The sequence below is a fragment of the Trachypithecus francoisi genome, unplaced genomic scaffold, assembly GCF_009764315.1.
Source record: "Trachypithecus francoisi isolate TF-2019V2 unplaced genomic scaffold, Tfra_2.0 Lachesis_group4, whole genome shotgun sequence".
In the NCBI taxonomy this organism is placed as follows: domain Eukaryota; kingdom Metazoa; phylum Chordata; class Mammalia; order Primates; family Cercopithecidae; genus Trachypithecus; species Trachypithecus francoisi.
This window is the reverse complement of record NW_022681469.1, coordinates 76,098,859-76,119,525: the sequence shown is the minus strand read 5'-3', so window position 1 is coordinate 76,119,525 and position 20,667 is coordinate 76,098,859. Positions and strand designations below refer to the sequence as shown.

Genomic DNA, 20,667 nt, shown 5'->3' with positions numbered 1-20,667 from the left:
CTGGCTTTTTTTTTTTTTTTTTGGTCAATTATATTAAGTATCTCATATCTTCTCAACAAAACTTTTTTCTGTTTAAATTTAATTAGAGTTAGTTTCTATTGTCAGCAACCACAAACTCAGTCTGGTACAGAAACTACCATCATAAGACAGTCACATGGGAAGCTGATGTTGGTTATCTGCCCTGGCTGATGCTAAAGAAAGTGAAAATTCAGTAAGAGTTCAGGAATGGGAATCTGTCAACTGTAACAAACAGCTACATAATTTTTCTTCTATGGTGATCTTTAATCAAGTGTCCATTGAAAAGAAGGACTTAAGGGATCAAATTTTCACTGCTATTGAATAGTGTAAATGGCATGAAGAATTTAAAGACACTAGGGTGAGGTGGATAATTCTAATGGGACTGGACAGCTTTAAGAAATAGATGGCAGGCTCAAGTCTCTATATTTTAGCTCTAGGCATAGACCCACAGACTTTCTGTGCTTGTGATAAGTGTCTACAAAAATGTCAAAGTCAAAAGCAAAGTTTAAATTCTGTGGGTTTCTGAATAAGGTCTGTGGAATTGCTAGTGTAACCAGGTGACCTATGTGAAAGTGACAGCAATAATCAGGAAATAATGGGAAATTGAATGTAGGTAAGAATACAGAGGCCTGGGAGTACCTCCAAACCATATTCTACACTAAGCCTTGCTTGATAGCCAAAGACCTAGCTCCTTTCTCTTTGCATCTTCATCATCCTACATCAGGGCTGAGCCAGTTCTGTATCTGTAGCCCTTGACAATTTCACCTTCAACATGGAGCATCATGTCAGCAGAACCTGGAGAGGAAGCTGTAGCTGGTACCTATAAGACCTAGTTAAGACATTATGTAGGCCAGAGGATGGAGGAAAAAATCTTTGAAAACATAAGAATCCACTATCTTAAGAAAGTCTGTATTGGTCTAGTCATCTGATAAACTCCAAAGTATATATGAATACCTCAATTCTCTATTATTAAGAGTCAAAATGCCTAGTGGGTCATTCTGGGTTTTGCAGGCAACATGTTCAACATTTGCATGTACTTATTCAATCCATTTACCCAGTGGTTCGAAAGTTTTTACTTTCAAATGGCTATACTACTTGGAAATTATGATCCAGCTGACCCAATGGTGCCTCAAGTGTCTATGGGAAATCAAACAAATGTCCCTAAGAGGTGAGTCACAGAAGAGGTGCTTGGATTTTAGAATAATAATGTGGCCTCTTTATTGCATTACTACTCTTCTTTTGAGAGAGATGTCTTGGTTTGCTACTGGGCCTGAGTAGAGATTAAACCTTGACCACAAGATACCAGGTGACTATCAAAACAAACTATGCATTATGCACCAGGTTGTGGAAATTTCCTCCTCCTTCCTCCAGTGCGGCTTGCATCTTTCCAGCAGATTAAGAAATTCTCATTCCCCCAAGGGGACCATAGTGAACTTGGTGTTTCTAGAGACGTCTGGCATTATCTTTGTCATTCAACAGCTTTTCTTGGGTATTTATGATAAGCTGGTCATTTACTCTCTATAATAAAGATGCAAAAGACTGGCTCCCTAAGCTCAGGACCTCATGGTCAGTACAGAAATGGGTTCATAATAGGCAATGCAGAGGCAGCCTTGGAGGGGACCATAATTTCTTTTTCCTTTCTTGCTACTTGGGAATAAAATTATGTGTTTAAAATATATTGGGGCAAAGGTATCCTTCTCCAAGTCAGTGCTGCCCTTTCTTGGCCTTCTTTCCCTGCAGAGAAGGAAGGTCTAACCTTGTTGAAAGAACAGTATTCATGGAGACTTTATACTTATATCTTGCTTGTTTATATCACACTCTGGAGTGTTTCTCATAACAGATCATTATGATCAAAAATTAATACCCACTATGATGAGAATGTTCATTGCAGTGAAGAGTAGAGAAAGAATACTTAAGCTTGGGCAAATCCAAAGTACCTACCCCTTCATTTTCAAAACTAAAATGGGAATGTGTAAAAACTTGAATGCACTAGAATCCATTAGAGGCAGAACAAATCAATACTCTGAGATCATTAGTTTGAATATCATTAAACTGCTGACAGTTGAACAACGACAAAAAATAATCAGCATGCCTTCCTACATTATAAGCAACAGCAAGCCAAAGTGGATGTTATATATGCCACAGCTTCAAATGTTAGCCACCCAACAGCCTCATTGTGTCATAAAATTCAGTAGTTGTTTTCTGCCACTGAAAGGCGCAGTTGTCATGAAAACATTGCCACAGCTCAAACCCCACAGTGGAGCCAGCCCACATCTGCCGCATGGTAGAACCTCACTGCCAAGTGTCCACTGCTCCGTGCAGCTCTCCTGCCAACCACCTCCCCACAGCAGGTGAAAGTGAGCACCAGCACCCTTGATGGCCAGGCAGCTGGGTGACTGCAGGCAGCCAAGGGTCAAGGCATCATTGCCTGAGGGGAGGGGCAGTTTGCTGAACCCAAATCGAAAGGTTTTTCTGTCCAAATCCATCCAGGATTGCTTAAATGTCAAGAACTACGGTAGCTAGCTTTGGGTTCTGTATTGTGGAATCTGAACCATCTAAATGCCCTTTACCACAAAAAAGCTTGATGGATCTTGTGAACAAAACAGAAAGAACTTCTGCCAATGGCTGAGAAATAAATTCCTCCTTTCCTGCTGCTTGGACCACAGCATAATGAGGGCTCCCAAGCTCTCCTTGCAGTAATAAAACAGAATGTACAGCCTTTTCCTTTTGATGTGTTCCAGTTTAAAACTTTAGAGCTGATGCCTTTTCATCCTTAATTTATCTTCCCTTGTAAATATTTCTTTACCACTTCCAATATCTTAAGTACACATTTTAAAAAATAATTCACTCCTACTCCTATTTCAGTTGTATAACTTTATGCTATGGGTCAAGTTTTGGGCTAAATAAACATGCCTCCAGCTACAGCTCTGCAAATACCTCTGGCAGCAAATTAAGTCAAACAAATGTTTTGGTTGGGTGGTGAGGATGTTTTTTAACAATCTTCCTGTTCTTGTCTGGAGGCCCAAGGATAGACTAGGAGAACTCTCACAGGCTTTTCTAATTTTGTATTTTCTTTTTCTTTTCTTTCTTTTCCCCCCAACTTTGTATTTTCAGCCACGTTAATATACAGGTCTCATTCGTTGGGTTGCTTGGTTGAAAAGCTGACCACCAGAGGGTGCTACTTGTTTGCTTCTAAAACTCATTTCACTGGGGCTTGAAAAATGGAGGCCCTGCTACAAAAGAATTGTCCCCACAACAGCTTGTATAGGAAAGATTTTCAGAATGCCTGACGGCACCCCAGACTTCAAGGAATCTGATTCACTTTGCTTTTGGCGTTATTTATTTAGAACCAAAACTGAAAACCTGTAGCTTGCACAAACAAAAGTGCACTGATTTTTATATTTCCTGTAAATCACTAGGTGGGGAATGCTAATCATTTTTGTATTTCATGGCTTTTGTCCATATTTACTACATAACAACAAGGAACCCAGAATTCCAACATCCTCTTCACCACACCGAAAAATAAAATAACATAAAGTAAAAAGAGGATTTGTTTTGCTATAACAACGTTAGCCTCTAACAATGAAACTTTCACTTATCCTGTTTTCAGAATACACATCTCCCTCTTCTGCTTTTGCATAATCTTGCTCTGATAAAGTTTTGAATTCTAGGAGGTATTTATCAACTTCGACTTCTCTTATGAGTGTATTTTTATGATTCTCTGATATCCGTATGTGACTTTTTCACTTGATATTTTCTGGCATACACAAAGAAGTTATGGGGTTCAATTTCCATTCACCTCAATGGAAGTTTGCACGGGAAAATACTTTTAAATTGTGGTCAGAAACTCTCGTGTGTTGTCACCTCAATTGGCAAACCAAATCAGTGGTCAGCAAAGGTTTTCTGTAAAGGGCCAGGTTATAGTAAAGATTTCAGGCTTTTTGAGCCGTAAGGTGTCTTTCACAACCTCTCAACCCTGCCACTGAAGCAATAAAGTAACCACAGATGTCAATGGTTGGATGTGGCTGTATTCTAATAGAACCTTATTTCTGGGAACAGGTGGTGGGCTATAGTTTGCTAACCCATGCAAATGATGAATCTTAATGTATGCTTAAGATTCTTAAGGTATGCTTAATGTGTTCTTATTGATAAAATTCAGCACTATTTCTATTATATTGTTCTTTGATGATTTTTATTCTCCTCACATGATTTTGATGTAGTGAGATAAACCTCTTTAGTTTATCTAATTTAAAGTTGCCAGGTCACTTGGAAGAGTATCACTGAGTTCCCTCTCCATAGCTTTCAAACTCAGAGGAGCCTTTGGCTTTCAGTGTTATTAGTTTGTATCCTACGAAGAGCTCTTATTGTAAGAGGAAATCAACAAGGAAGATGTTACTTCCTGGTGATTTCTCCAGAGATAATAAGGAAAGTAAGCCGAAGACATAGTTTACCTTCAGACTGATGTGTGGCAAGAGGAGTCTGGGTCTCCTTTGAGTAGGATACTACTTCCCTTGGCAGGAAATCCACTTGGGTGACCTTTGACACGCCCAGTTTATGCAGTCTTCTTCTGTAAGTAACAAAGAATAAATGCTTAGAGAGGGGAGGCATTCCTTGCAGAAGAGCTATCAGTAATAAAAGCAAGCACTAAAACAAACAAACCACAAATACCCTCAGCTTCTGAGTGCAAGGGGCAGGATCATGAAGCAGAACTGGCTCTGGGGTGGAAGTCAGGACATGTGGGCTCTTGGCCCACATTGGCCCTTATAGGCTGGGTGATGTCAGATAAGACCCTCAACTTTCCTATCTGTAAAGTCTTGGTCCAGCTTACATGAGACCTCTTCCATTCTGAGCATCCCAAATTCTGCTTGGTGAAAATTTATTGAGGGAACTTTCACTTGCAATACAGGATTCTAGTCTCTTAGGAAAGAAGGAGAAAAGGAAAGTAATGCTTCTTAAATTTGAAAAAACAATAAGAGAGGTGGGTTCCTTAGTGGTGTAACACATTCTCCATCATAGCAGTGAGGGGATTATATTTAAAGAGTGAGTATAACACTTCTCATTTCTGCAGAATAGGAACTAACACAGATCAGCATGTGAATTTGCTTGAAAGACACATTGATAGAGCACAGAAGAGTGAAAGGGGGCACTGGACTCAGAGTGATAAAGCCTTAGCACAGCATTCCAGACCTAGTGACCATGTAAGGAACCATGTAAGGAACCATTTCTGAATATTTATGTAGCACTTGAAGGGTTTTCAGGCATCTTTAGATTCATTATGTTACATGCCTTTATGACACCTCTATAAAGTATGTGGATAGATGTCATAATCTCCATTTTACAGATGAGGATAGTGAGATTCCATTAAGAGATGTGCCCAAGTTTATACAACTTGTAAATTGTAGAAGAAAGGTTACAAGTATTGGTCCATTGTTTTTCTACCAACTCCAACTCCTAACTAAGGTTCTTACTGGTGAGTTCTTGAGTTGCTGCAAAAATCGGAAGTGCCTCCTAAGACACCCGGGAAGCATCCAGTAGTGGGGGTATAATAGTATCACCTGGTGGTTACATACATAACCCCTTTTTTCACCAGCTGTGTGTCTCATCTTGAACAAGTCACTAATCTCTCTGTGCCTCTGCTTCCTCATATGTAAAATGGAGACAGAGGTACTTTCTAATATGATTGTTATGGGTAATGTCTATGTACCACATACACATAATGCATATGCCACATATATATTATGTAGTCATATGTACATAATTTACAAACATATATATTTTAAAACAGCTTCTGGAACATTGGTTTTAGTATATGGTTATTACATTATTAGTATTAGACATATTCTACCATATTTCTAAAAATTTCCAGGCATGCAGTGTGTGCGTCTCTGTGAGAGAAAAAGAAAAAGAAAAAAAGGCATACTACCCATTTAGCCAAAATCCTGCATTCCCTAGCTCTCTAGGAGCAACAGAAGAATACTCTATGCATATTATTGTCCTTAATTGTTACTAGTGGATGGCACAGCCTTATTTTCTTTTTCTTTAAATTATTATTAATAGGAATAAAGTGAGAGAATGCATGGCACAGTTAGGAATTTTCACATACAATTTCTCAAACACTGTAGGAAAACAAAAATTCTTCTTGTCTATGAGTTACTAACACAATCTAAGATGTGCTCAAAGTAGGTACAAGCAAATAAACAAACAAATACTGGTTAGAGGACAAGCCTCGCTGGCTGTCTCTGTGGTCTAAGTGACTGTGACTTCAGCCCAGGTTCCACGCAGACCTGGACCACACGGGCCTGTTTCACTGGGCGCTCTGGGCCACAGAATGCAAGAGAGGCCAGACTGGGCCCAGGCTGAGCTTTGCACAAGTGACAAACCTTGCCCCTTCTTACACTGAAATGGGGAAAGTACATACCACATATCAGAAACAAAATCACCAAATGAGGGAAAAGCCTCAAAGTTTCAAAGTAAGACATTCAAGGTATTATTTTAAAATCTCCTTGGGTCAGAAAAGAATGTTTTCCTGCCTGAAATGGGTCTTTCTTGAAACACCTAAAGAAGAAAACATGAAAAGACATCGCAGGACTGCTTGAGGCAAAGCCTCTCTGCTGCTTAGTAGCCCAAAGCATCTTTCTGAGGCCCCAGTAGATCAGTCTTTATTATAAACAAGGAAGCGGAAAATAATCCACTTCAAATTGAGGCCACCCAAGCCCAGAGAGATCACCCTAAACCCTCAACTGCCCTGGACACCTGCATGAGACCCAGGGAGCTCCAGCTCTGGTTAAATGGTAGCTACACCTACAGGCAGGGTTTCCAGGGCATCCTGCTAACATGATGTAAGCTGCAGCCCTATCTGCTTTGGGACCAGCAACAGGTGCTGGGCAACAGGAGGCTGACGTGTAATTTGATACTCCACCATGGCGGACTGAAACCAGCAGGTGAGACCATATGGCACAATGGTGAGGTCATGCACTCATTCTGAAACTGGGTTCATAGCTCTGCTTTGAACATACAGCTAGCTGAATGGTAGGGGAAAGCTTTGGACAAGTGACAAACTTCTCTAAGCCTCATGTTTCTTTTCTGTAAAATGGGTACCTGTCATTGAGTTGTGAGGACTGAATGAAGCTGATGCTTATATAGCACTTAGTTTAGTGCCTGGTACCTATTAAGTGGCTCTTGGCTCAAGCAGCTCTACTTTATCTTTTCTGAGGATTATAATAATGTTTATATTTGTCAAAGAAAATCAGAGAAAGCAGATTTAGGAGTGTCCTAAATTAAAGATTCCTTAAGATAGTACAGTTGAAGATGATCTCTGACAATAAAATGAGAATCACACTCCTAATTTCTTTCTATGGGCACATGGACAGGATGTGGCTGCTTGGGAGAGTTCATTTGCTTTTCCTTAACTTCTTTTCCTCTGAAACATCTGTTTTCAAAACGTAGGTGGAGTAAGTGTGTTTATCCCACTAAAGCAAAACCTTTTCTTTTCTCAACAATCATTGAAAAGTTTCAACCAGTTCTTCACTGATGCTATGTTTGTGAGTTCAGGGTCCCACTTGTACCCAAGACATCAAAAAGAAATAAAAGCTGAGTTGTCATCATTTGATTTTCCCAATGTACTGATGAGCTGACACACTGATAGGCTTGTGGTTCTTCTGGCTTGAGGGTGAATCTGTCTCAAATAATTTATAATTTTAAAGCAATTCCTTATAACACTTCTTAGAGGGTACTGGTAGATTACTGTATCTTTCCATACGATCTCTGGATGGATGAAGCTGCATTTATATCAAATGCTTTTATTCTTTGTGCCTATTTTGCTGCTGTTTTAGTAACCAGGGACTTACAATATGCCAAACACTTTTCATACGTCATCTTATTTTATCCTCATTAAAATTTTATATCATATTCTAATTAAAATTGGAACAGATGAGAAAACTGAGGCTCAAGTAATGTTAAGAAATTTTCCAAAATCACAAAGGTAGTGACAGAGTTGGGCTTTGGCGCTACATAAAAGTAAGTCCCAGGGCCATGTACTTAAAAACTTTGAAACTATACTTAAAATCCTTGTTTTCCTGCTGTTCTCTAATGCCTTATGACCATCCACTCATTGAGGCACACTTCTTGAAACCTAATATAGTGGTCCCAGCACATGTGATCATTTTATAAGCATGAGAGAGAATTCTTGAGAAGTAGCCTGGTTTAGATTATTAGGATATAATGAAAGGATTATGTTTCTGAGTTAAGTACCACACAATCACTCCCAGCCCTAGCCAGTCCAGAAAGGATGATCGGAAGGTCTCGTCCTTTCATAGCAAAGACCTTTTGCTTAGGGATGTTCTCTAAGTTAAACTAAGCAAAGGAGGAAGAGCAAGGCAACACTGTGGTATTCACACCATTGCAGTTCCCGTCCCTTCTAGTTAGGCTACAGACTCTATGCTGGCTCCTCAGTTCTGACTCTGTGATACCTTCCCTGCCATCCCACCACCCCTCCTGCATAGTTCATGCCCTGTTCACTGTACACCCAGATACTGCTGCCATAGCCCTTGGTACTTGTCACTGTACAGTCATGTGTGGCTTCATGATGGGTATACCATCTGAGAAGTGCATGTTAAGCAATTTTGTCATTGTGCAAATATCACAGACTGTACTTACGCAAACCTAGATGGTATAGCCTACTATACACCTAGACTAGATGGGATAGCCTATTACTCCTAGGCCACAACCCTGTACAGCATATTACTGTACTAAATACTGTAGGCAGTTGTAGCACAATGGTTGAGTATTTGTGTATCTAAAAATAGAAAAGATACAGTAAGTATACAGTATTATAATCATATGGGACCACCATAATACACAGTGCATCATTGACCAAAACATCATTATGTGACACATGACTGTATTCACTTCTTTTTCATGTCTGTCTCCCATGACTAGACTGCAAAGATACTTATTTATCCTTTACTAATTTATGCAATACCCTGGGCCTTAGTTTAGTGTCAGGTACAGAGCAGGCACTAAATAAATGTTCGAGGCAGGAAGGGAGAGAGAAAATGCAGAAATACAAATTGAGACTCAAATTATGTATATCCTGGCTGACAAAGCATCATTTTAAAATCATACGGCGTATTTTCACCTTGGTAAAGTAAAAGGGTTTATTGAAACTTTAAAATTACTGAACTATAATGCTTTAAATAACTGTGGGAAAACAAATATTCAATATCACCTACGCAGTACAATAAAGTCTCATATATTTGGATTAATTGTGCCCAGAGTAAACCAAAACTGGAGAAATCCTAGAGCAGATTCCCAAAGTGTGGTCCCTAACCCCACCAGCAGCAGTGACATTTGGGAGATGGTTAGAAGGCAAATTCACAGTCCCCACCCCAAACCACTGAGTCAGAAATTTTGGGGTTGGGGTCTGGCAATCTCTTTTAGGAAGCTTGTCCACCTTCCCCCTTTCCCCACAACCCCTTACTCTGGTGATTCTGAAGCCTGCTAAAGGCTGAGTATCGCTGGCTTAAAAACATTAGATAGAGTGGAGAGATGAAAACTTCATTGTTTAAGCAGACCTGTTTGAGCTTCCCCACCCTGCCATCAGATCCCAGGCTACTCTAGAGGCTTTAGTGCCACTGAAAGGGCTAGATGTCTTTGAACTTCATTATGAAGTTCTATGAGACAACCCAGGTAAAAAGATGAAGGGAAAGGTAAGAAGAAGAGGGCTGCAAAAGCAGATTGCAGTATATAAAATATTAAGAAACTGGCTCAAGAATCTTTGCTACATATAAAACTAAAAAGTCAGACAGATGATTCCAGACTGGGCAGTGGAACCACAGATCCTTGACAAGCTGACTTGGTCTTGCCCTGAAGTGACATGGAGCCAACATCTCCCCAGAGCTAGGGTTTGACTTTCCCCTGAGTTTCTTTTCACCTTGTCCTGTCAACTTGGCTAAGAAACCTGGATGAGCAAATCCATATTGCACGAAAGTTGAAATGTTTCTTCTGGAAAGAAAAATCAGGTCTTAATAAAGAATAAAAAATAAAGCTACTTGAAATTTGAGAAGGTTATTTGCCACTGCTCAAGGTGCAAAGATTTCCAGTTTAACACTAGCATAGTCCAATCCACCCAGGTTCTGTCCATTTATCCTTGATTGGACATTATGAATCACAAGAAGAAAACTACTTTATTATATGAATTACTGTCCCCATTCCCCTTTCCATTTCTGGCTCAATTGACACTTTCTCTATCCACTCACAATAAGGTTAGTATGACTTTGCTAGTTACTTATAAAGTTGTGTTATCCAAAAACAATGAAGCTCCAAGTGTGATGTAAGCATGATCTATGATAGCTACTAAAGCTGAAGAAAGTTAGGATTATACAAACTTACTCCCATATAAAAGCATGAAAAACATGTACATTACCAATGGAATTCTAATAAATATACTCTATGTGGCTCTTCTCTCATTTCAAAGATAAAGGAAAATTTGAGGAAAACCTGAATGATATTTCGGGATGTTATGAAAACTTTAAGTACTATTTTTAGTACTATGAAGAATAAATTCTTGCAAAGCATAGAGTTATCTACTAAGCTGGAATGCCCTGGCTTTCTCCACATGTTTTGAAAAGAGCTCCATTCCTTTCAGAACTATCAACAATGGAACTTTAGCTTCTAGAATCATTGCATCTACATCCTGAAATAAGAGGAGAGGCACTGTTTTGTGCCTACATGTGAAAGCCTAAAGAAAACCCACTAGATTTCAAAGAAACTATCTAGTTACCTTGAAAAATAAAGGCCAAAAATGTAAATGGAAAAATGATTTTGACATATCAAGGACTGGATAGGGGGCTGGTTATGAAAGGCACGGAGAAGCAGCAGAGGTGGTTGACCAGAGACTTAAGATCAAGACTGCCTTAATTTTTTTATTGAAATAAAGTTCACATGGTATGAAATTTCCTTATTTAAACTGTATAATTTAGTGGTTATTAGTATATTCACAAAATCGTGCAACCATCACCACTATCTAATTACACAACCTTTTGGTTATCCTCTCAAAAATCCTGTGCCTACTGGCAGTCACTCCCCATTCCCACCTCGCCTAGCCCTTACCAACCACTAACATGTTTTCTACTTACTTTCAAATAAATGGAATAATAAAAGATGTAGCCTTTTTGTCTCACTGTTTTCACTTAGTTTAATATTTTCAAGATTCAACAATGTTGTAGCATGTATCATTATGTCATTCTTTTTTATTGATGGATAAGATTTCACTGTATGGTTATACATTACTTTTAATCCATTCATCAGTTGTTAGACTTTTTATTTGTTTCCACTTTGGGTTATTAGGAATAATGCTACTACAAACATTTGTATACAGTTGGCCCTCTGAATCCACGAGTTCCATATCTGCATATTCAACCAACTGCTGATCAAAAATCTTCAAAGATAAACAATATCACAATTTTTAAAAATATAAATTTTAAAAAATACACTATAACAACAATTTATGTAACATTTACACTGTATTAGGTATTATAAGTAATACAGAGATGTTTTAATTTATATGGGAGGATGTACATAGGTTATATGCAAATGTACACCAGTTTCTATAAAGAACTTGAGCATACTCAGATTTAAGTAACTGAGAACAGGGGAATTCCTAGAACCAATCCCCCCAAGATATAGAGAGATGGCTGTACACATTTTTGTGTAGACAGATAGTTTCAATTATCTTGAATACGTATCTAGGAGTGCAACTGCTGTGATCATATATTTAACATTTCGAGGACCTGTCAAATTATTTTCCAAAGTGTCTGTGCCACTTTACATTCCCACTAGTGGTGTATTAGCATTCTAATTGCTTTACATCCTCCTCAACTTTCATTATCTGTTTATTTTATTATAGCATCCCAGTGAATATGAAGTGATATCTCACTTTGGTTTTGAATCATGTTTCTCTGATGGCTAATGATGTTGAGTATCTTTTTCTTGAACTTACTGGTCATTTGTATATCTTCTTTGGAGAACATGCCTATTTGAATTTTTGTCCATTTAAAAATTGGGTTATTTGTGTTTTTTTTAAATCGTTGAGTTGTAAGAAATGTTTATAATTATGGATATTAGATATCGAATATATGACTTGCAAATATTTTCATCCATTCTGTGGGTTTTTTTACTTTCTTCCTTTTTTTTTTTTTTTTTTTTTTTTGACGGAGTCTCGCTCTGTCGCCCAGGCTGGAGTACAGTGGCGTGATCTCGGCTCACTGCAAGCTCCACCTCCTGGGTTCACACTATTCTCCTGCCTCTTTACGGTGTATTTTGAAGTGCAAATATTTTCAATTTTAATGAAATCCAATATATCTACTTTTTCTTTGGTTGCTTGTGCTTTTGGTAACACATCTAAAAAATCATTGCCTAACCCAAAGACACAAAGACTTAAACCTATGTTTTCTCCTAAGAGTTTCATAGCTTTAGCTCTCACATTTAGGTCTGTGTTCTATTTTGAGTTAATTTTTGTATATAATGTGAGGTAGTGGTCCAACTTCACTCTTTTGCCGATGGATATCCAATTTTTCTATGCTTAATCTTCTTAATGTTCAGAGATGAAATTGAACAGGGAAAAAAAGAAAGGCTTCTGCCATGAATATTGATTTTCACTGACGCCACTTGCTCCAAGCAGGTGCTAAATCTGACCGATGAAGGATGGATTCAAGGGGAGAGACCCCATCACCTGCAAGCTTCCCAGGGGTTATGAAAGCTCTCAGAACACTTTTGCATGACTCCCACCACTAGCATGAGCATTACTAAAGTCCAACTGAATCAGTTAGATACTATACAATTCAAATTCAGATACTTTGATTTCTGACAGCGATGAATTATATATAGCCAACTTGATGTTTCTGTGCTGCATATTTAAGAAAAGCAAAAAAAAAATTGTAAAAAGAGAGCTGTACTACCTCTATGACTTGGAACATAACAGCATTGGAGAACTGGCTTCAGACAGCCAAAGTTCTAGGTAAGATGGCTGCTGTGAGAATTCCATAGATGTCACCAGCTAATCCTCAAATAAAGGCCCATATCAGAGAATATTATATCTTTTATGCATACTACAAAAAATGGAAGGTAAAGCTGCAAGATAGATCTGCTCTGAGATTAGTTGAATATTTTGTTTTAGTATGAGAATGCAAGAACATGTACCAAGAGATAGAAGAGCCAGAATTAAAATATACTTCAGGAATTGAAGAAATTCTTGAGATTCCACAAACTGTGAATCACAAATAACACTCAGCAATGGTCTCTGAATAGAAATCACAGTGTGTTTAATAACTGGATATTATAATGCTGATGGTACATTGGTTAGATCTGGTGGCAGGAGAGGAGTATAGGTAGATAAGGTGGCAGAGGCAGGAGCTTGAGTCAGAAGCCAGAGTATGGCACTCAGAAGCCAGGAAACCAAAAGGGGTCATTGCAATAATAGGCAGTTTCTAGAGCAGGAATGATTCCTGAAAGGCAAGCAGATAAAACCAGGAACAGATGTTGTTATGGTATGAGTGTGTCTCCTCCAAAATTTATATTGAAATTTAAACCCCATTGTAGTATTAAAAGATGGGGGGTCTTTTGGAAAGTAATTACATCATGAAGGGTATTCCCTCATGAATTAATTAATGCCTAACGAAAGGACTACAAGAAATTAGCTTAGGTCCTTTTTGCCCTTCTACCTTCTGCCATGTGAGGACACAGCATTTGCCCTTTTGCCATGTGAGGGTGCAGCAATAAGGCCCTCACAAGACACCAAACCAGTACGTTGTTCTTGGACTTCCCAACCTTCAGAACTGTGAGAAGTAAATCTATATTATTTATAAATTACACAGCCTATGGTATTTAGTTATAACGGCACAAATGGACTAAGAAAGGGATGCTCAGAGACAAAGAATTATTTGACCAGATGACAAAGTCAGTCAAGACCAAGGAATAAAAGAATATCTTCATATTCTTAGGCCAAGGATAAAATAATATCTATTAATTTTTACTCCTGCTATTCATATCGTGATATTTCATCATCAGTATACATTAAAGATGCTGCCATAGATTTCCCTAGTATTCTAAAATTTCTTCAGGTGAGTTTCTGAAAGATGAGTCCCTCAGAATGAGAGTGATAATGGTGCTATTTTCTTCCTTCTACAATATTTTTACATGGGTGGGATACAGTTTCCTGGATGAATGGCAAAGGAACTACTTTGGTCAACATCATATAAGCAACTGCAAATGATGGGCAAAGCACTATGCCAGATCCTTATGATAGAGAGAGAATAAGGAGATAGAATACATTAATCAAAAAGCAAATAGGAATAAAAGGTAAGAGGGGGTGGAGCAAAATGGCAGAATATGACTCTCCAGCAATTGTCCTCCCAGAGAAACATTAATTTGAATAACCATGCATGAAAATACCTTCACAAGAGTGAAGGAAAACAATGGAGCAATCATAGAACCTGGTTGTAGCACAATAATAAGAAAATACACATTTGAGACTCTGTCTCCAAAAAAAAAAAAAAAAAGAAAGAAATACACATTGAAGAGGGCAAAAGGGACAGTTTTACATTACCCACATCACCAATGCCAGGTGGCACAGTACGAAGAGAGTTACCATCAATTGGGGAGAAGGAGAGGGAAGCAAGCACAGGATTTTTCCTTGGATCCCAACACCAGGCTCACAAAAGTAAAATCCAGCACCAGGCAGACCCCCATGGCCCCAGATGCCAGGCTGGTACTTGCAAACTGAGCCTACAGACCTGCCCCAGCACCAGGCAGGATCCTGTAGCCTCCAGCTTTATGCCTACAAGGTGGACTCAGTCTCTGATTCACACCACTATCATGCAGACTTCAGCAGCCTCAGATTCCAGACAGCTCTCAGTGGCAGGAGATTCCAGACAGCTCTCAGTGGCAGGCAGGCTTCAGCTGCCAAGGGCTTCCAGTCTGCTGCAGCCGCCAAGGGCTTCCAGTCTGCTGCAGCCGCCTCAGGCTTCATGCATACCCCAACACCACATCAGCCCCAGTGGACTGGGACTTTGGAGCCATGCCAGATGGCCTGCCCAGAATCTCTGGATAAGGTGAATGTGGAAGGGACTTACCAGACAAAACTAGTCTGTGGAGACTGGAATAAGCATGTACATCCTTCAAATGCACAGACACTGATGCACAGCCTTGAGAATCAAAAACAATCAGGGAAACATGATATTCCCAAAGGGTCAAAATAATGTGCCAGTGATTGACCCTACAGAAAAGGAGATATATGAACTGCCTGACAAATAATTCAAAATAATTGTTTTGAGGATGCTCAGCAAACTTTAAGAAAATACAGAGAAACAATTCAATGAAATAAGGAAAACAATAAGTGACCAGAATAAGATATTTAACAGGGAGGTTGAAATTATTTTTAAAAATCCCAAAAATCCTAGAACTGAAAGATACAAAAACAAAATGAAAAATGGAACAGAGAACATCAACAGCAGAATTGATCAAGTAGAAGAATTTATGAACTTGAAGACAGGTAATTTGAAAATATAAGGGAAAACATAATACATATATTAATACAATATATTATATTATATATAATAAATATATTAATACAATATATTTATTAATAAATACATTAATATATTATGTATCAATATAATACAATATAACAAATATATTATAAAAGTAATAAATATAATAAAAATATAGCGTAAGGGAAAAAAGAACGAAAAGCAATAAAGAACGCTTATGGGATTCATAGAATAGAATTAAAGGATACATTTTGAGTCTTAGGAGTTTAAGAAGGAGTAAAAAAGATAAAAAGGTAGAAAGCTTATTTAAAGAAATAGTATCATGAACCACATAATCATGTTTTCTTCAACAATGCATCATATATATGATGGTGGGCCCATAAGATTATTAGAGTTGAAAAATTTCTATAACCTAGTGACATCACAGCTGTTGTAACATCATAGTGCAATACACTAGACATGTTTGTGGTGTTATTGGTGTTTACAAACCCACTGCAATGCCATTCATATAAAAGTATAGCACATATAATTATGTACAGTATATAATTGATAATGATAATAAATGACTATGATATTGGTTTATGTATTTACCATACTTTTGATTGTTATTTTAGAGTGTACTCTTTCTACTAATTAAAAAAAGTTTACTGTACAACAGTATGCAGTGTTATGCCAGCAGCAGCCGCATACATCTCATGATTACTACGTCTCATTAATGCATCATTTTTCTTGTGCTTGACTTAATCTGATGTTATTTTTTTCATCATGGCCCCTAAGCATAGAAAATCCACTGCTAATGTTACCAGTAAGAGGCCATATCAAGTGATTGACCTGGAAATAAATTTAAAAGTAATTAAGGACTAAAAAGGTGGAAAATCAGTTATGACTATTCCTCACTAGTGAGGCCTGTCCCTTTCAGCCACAGCTATTATCTTAAAGAACAAGAACAAAGTGATGGAATCTGTTAAAGGATCTACTTCATTGAAGACAACTAGACTAACAAATACTCAAGAAGGGCCTATATCAGATATGCAAAAAACTTCTAATGACCTGGATTGAAAACCAGGCATAGAATTGTATCCCTCTCAGGACCATAATGACCACAGCCAAAGCAAAAAGTTTGTGACGTTGAAAGAAAAGGCTAGATGTGACTACGATGTTGAATTTACTGCTAGTCTAGGTAGTTTAAATGATTTAAGAATCTTTATTCACTACACGATATGAAAGTGACAGGTGAGTCTGCAGGTGCTGATGTGAAGACAGTTGAAGAATTTTTAGAAACTCTAGATAAGCTGATTGTGGAGGAAAATTACTTGTCAGAGTAAATCTTCAATGTGGATGAAACCTCCCTATTGTGGAAACAATGCCTGAAAGGACTTACATCCATAAGAAGGCTAAGTTAACATCACATTTCAAGGCATTTAAGGACATTGTAACAGTCTTGCTTTGGGGCAATATTACAGGCTACAAATTGAAACCCACTGTGTTCTTGCACAGCGAGAACCCTAGGGTCTTCAATATCAATAAGCACACATTGCCAGTGTACTACAGGAACAATAAGAAGTCATGCATGACCCAGCTCCTCTTCCAAAGTGCCCTCCTGAATTGCTATGCCAACAAAATGAAAACTTCCTATTTAGAGAATAACATATCTGTCAAGATTTTGTTTATCATTAATAATGTTTCTGCACATACTCCTTTTATTGGTGATCTTCATCCCAAATAAACGTGGTGTTTCTCCCTCAAAATACCACCTCTTTGATCCAAACAATGAATCAAAAAATTATAGCAGCTTTTGAAGCCTACTGTCTAATGAAGACCTTTACCCAAGCTATTGCTGCAATGAAAGAAGGCACTGAGAAGACACGGGTGCAATTCTGGAAGGATTACAACATCTATGACTGCATCAAGAACCTTGCTTGGGCTTGGAGTTATGTCACCAAGGAGTGTATGAATGACATCAGGAAAACACTCAAGTGTCTTCTCCATGACATCAAAGGATTTGGTAAGGATAAAGAAGCTACAAATGTCAACAAGGCTATGGTTGAGATAGCAAACCAACTTTTTTTTTCTTCCTGAGACGGAGTCTCACTCTGTCGCCCAGGCTGCAGTGCAGTGGCGGGATCTTGGCTCACTGCAACCTCTGCCCCTCGAACTCAAGATTCTCCTGCCCCAGCCTCCCGAGTAACTGAGATTATAGGCGCCTGCCACCACACCCGGCTATTTTTTGTATTTTTAGTAGAGATGGGGTTTCACCATCTTGGCCAGACTGGTCTTGAACTCCTGACCTCGTGATCCACCTGCCTCGGCCTCCCAAAATGCTGGAATTAAAGGCGTGAACCACCACACCCAGCCGGCAAACCAACTTTAACCTGGGTTGGAATTAGGATGGCATTGAGGAATCCCTAGAGGTGATTCCCCAGGAACTGACTAATGAAGAGTTGTTAAACCTGAAACAGGAACACACAGCCGAAGAAGAAACAAGAGAAAACAAAAAGTGAAAGTTTACAAAAATATTTTTTCAGACCTCAACAGCAACCATAAAAATTTTGAAAATGAACCTCAACACCAAAATGTTTTCATTAGTAGAAAGGAATGTCTGTAGTACATTATCTGCTTACAAGCAAATGATGATGAAAAAAAGAAACTGCCATCAACATATTTCTGAAAAGGTTGACATTTCTAATGAAGAGGCTCAGCCAAGTCCTTCAGGAGGTATTCCAGAAGAAGGTATTGTTGTCATAGGATATTACAGCTTCACGTGTATTATTGCCCCTGAAGACCATCCAGTGGGACAAAATGTGGAGGTGAAAGACAGTGATATTAATGACCCTCACACTGTGTATGCTTAGGCTAATGTGCATGTTTATATCACAGTTCTTAACAAAAAAGTTTAAAAAGGAAAAATAAGTTAAATAGAAAAAGCTTATAGATTAAGAATATTAAAAAAGATATATTTTTGTACTGATGTAGAATGCATTTGTGTTTTAAGCTAAATGTTATTGCAAAAGAGTCAACAAGCTAAAAATATTACAAAGCTTATAAAGTAAAAATGTTACAGTAAACTAAGATTAACTTACTATTGAAGAAAGGAAAAAATTATAAATTTAGTACAGCCTAAGTGTAGTATTTATAAAGTCTATGATGTACAGTAATGTTCTAGACCTTCATATTCACTTACCACCCACTCACTAACTCACCCAGAGCAACTTCCAGTCCTATAAGCTCCATTCATGGTAAGTTCCCTATACAGGTATACCATTTTCTATCTTTTATACCATATTTTTACTGTACCTTTTCCATATTTAGATACAGTTAAGATACACAGATATTTACCATTGTGCTACAACTGCCTACAGTATTCAAAATAGTAACATGCCATACAGGTTTGTAGCCTAAGAGCAATAGGCTATACCCTATCACCTAGGAGCATCATAGGGTATATACCATCAACGCTTGTGTAAGTACATTCTGTGATGTTTTCTCAATGGCAAAATCACCAAACAATGCATTTCTCAGAACACATCTCCGTCATTAAGCAACACATGACTTTAACAGCAGAAAGCTTTCCAAATTTGGAGAAAAATATAAATATCCAGGTACAGGACAATCAATGGTCTCCAGTCAGATTCAATCCAAACAAAGCTACCCAAAGTATCTTATAATCAAACTGTCCTAAACCAAAGACAAAGAGAGGATTCTGAAGATAGAAAGGGAAGCAAATAACATATAAAAGATTTTGAATATGACTAGCAGAAAATTTCTCAGCAGAAATTGTGCAGATCAGGACAGAGTGGGATGATATATTCAAACTATGTAAGGGAAAAAAAAATCTGCAAACTAAGAATATTGTATACAGCAAAACTGTCCTTCAGAAATGAAGTATAGATAACAATTTTCCCAAACAAAAACTGAAGGAGTTCATCACCATCACACCTGTTTTACAAGAAAAACTGAAGGGAGTTCTTCAAGCTGACAGGAAAGGATACTAATGAAAATAAAATTAAGTTTAGCCTAAAGCTGTCTCCTTATATATTTTAAGTTCTGCCTAATGGTTCCTTCATACATAGTGAACTGCAACCTATCTGGATGTGTAAATAGACTGTAACCTACTCTTGTACTTATCACCAAGCTTTGGCCAAAAAAAAGGTAGCCAACTGTTTATATTGGGCTCAACTGTGGCATGCTGAGCTGTAGCCAGTTCATCTATTTCTGTACCTCACTTCCATTTTCTGTATGTCACTTTTTTTTTTTTTCTGTCTATAAATCCTCTCCAACCATGCAGCAGCATAAAGTTGCTCTGAATCTATTCTGGTTCAGGGGCCTGCCTGATTTGTGAACTGTTCTTTGCTCAATTAAACCGTATTAAATTTAATTTGTGTAAAATTTTTATTTTAACATGAGTAACACAAAAACATCTGAAATTAAGAAACACACTGTTAAAAGTAAGTGCACAGTCAAATTCAGAATAATCTAATAATCTAATGGTGGTGTGTAAATCACTAACATTTTTAACATAAAGGTTAAAAGACAAAACTATTAAAAATAACAAGAGAAACAATAATTTGGATATGCAATATAAGAAAATACATATTGTGACATAAATTCAAAACGTGGGAGGAAACTGTAGTAAAAGTACAGAGTTTTCTTCCTGCAAGCAAAATTAAGTTGTTATCACCTTAATATAATATAAAATATCAATGCCTATGTTTGCTGTAAGCCTCATGATAACCACAAACCAAAAATCTACAGTAGATACACAAAAAATGAAAAGCAGGAAATCAAAACATACCACCAGAGAAAATCACTTAACCACAAAGGAACACAGCAAGACAGGAATAAAAGAACAAAGGATCTACAAAACCAGTAAAAAATAATTAACAAAATGTTAGTAGAATATTTTTACCTATCAATTATTATCTTGAATATAAATGGATTAAATTCTCCAATCAAAAGACATAAGTGGCTGAATGGATAAAAAATACACTGCTAGAATGGCAATCATTAAGAAGTCAGGAAACAACAGGTGTTGGAGAGGATGTGGAGAAATAGGAACACTTTTACACTGTTGGTGGGATTGTAAACGAGTTCAACCATTATGGAA

At 37.8% G+C, this 20,667-nt stretch overlaps 1 protein-coding gene across 6 annotated transcripts in view; it reads right to left on the bottom strand.

Annotated features, from left to right (window-relative positions):
* DYNC1I1 (dynein cytoplasmic 1 intermediate chain 1) overlaps positions 1-20,667 on the bottom strand; it is a 343,168-nt gene that overhangs the window by 235,364 nt on the left and 87,137 nt on the right. For all 6 annotated transcript variants that reach the window (XM_033192651.1, XM_033192656.1, XM_033192653.1 and 3 more), the window contains one exon: positions 4,470-4,585. In XM_033192651.1, the coding sequence (XP_033048542.1) occupies positions 4,470-4,585 (116 nt within the window). The remainder of the gene's footprint in view (positions 1-4,469; positions 4,586-20,667) is intronic.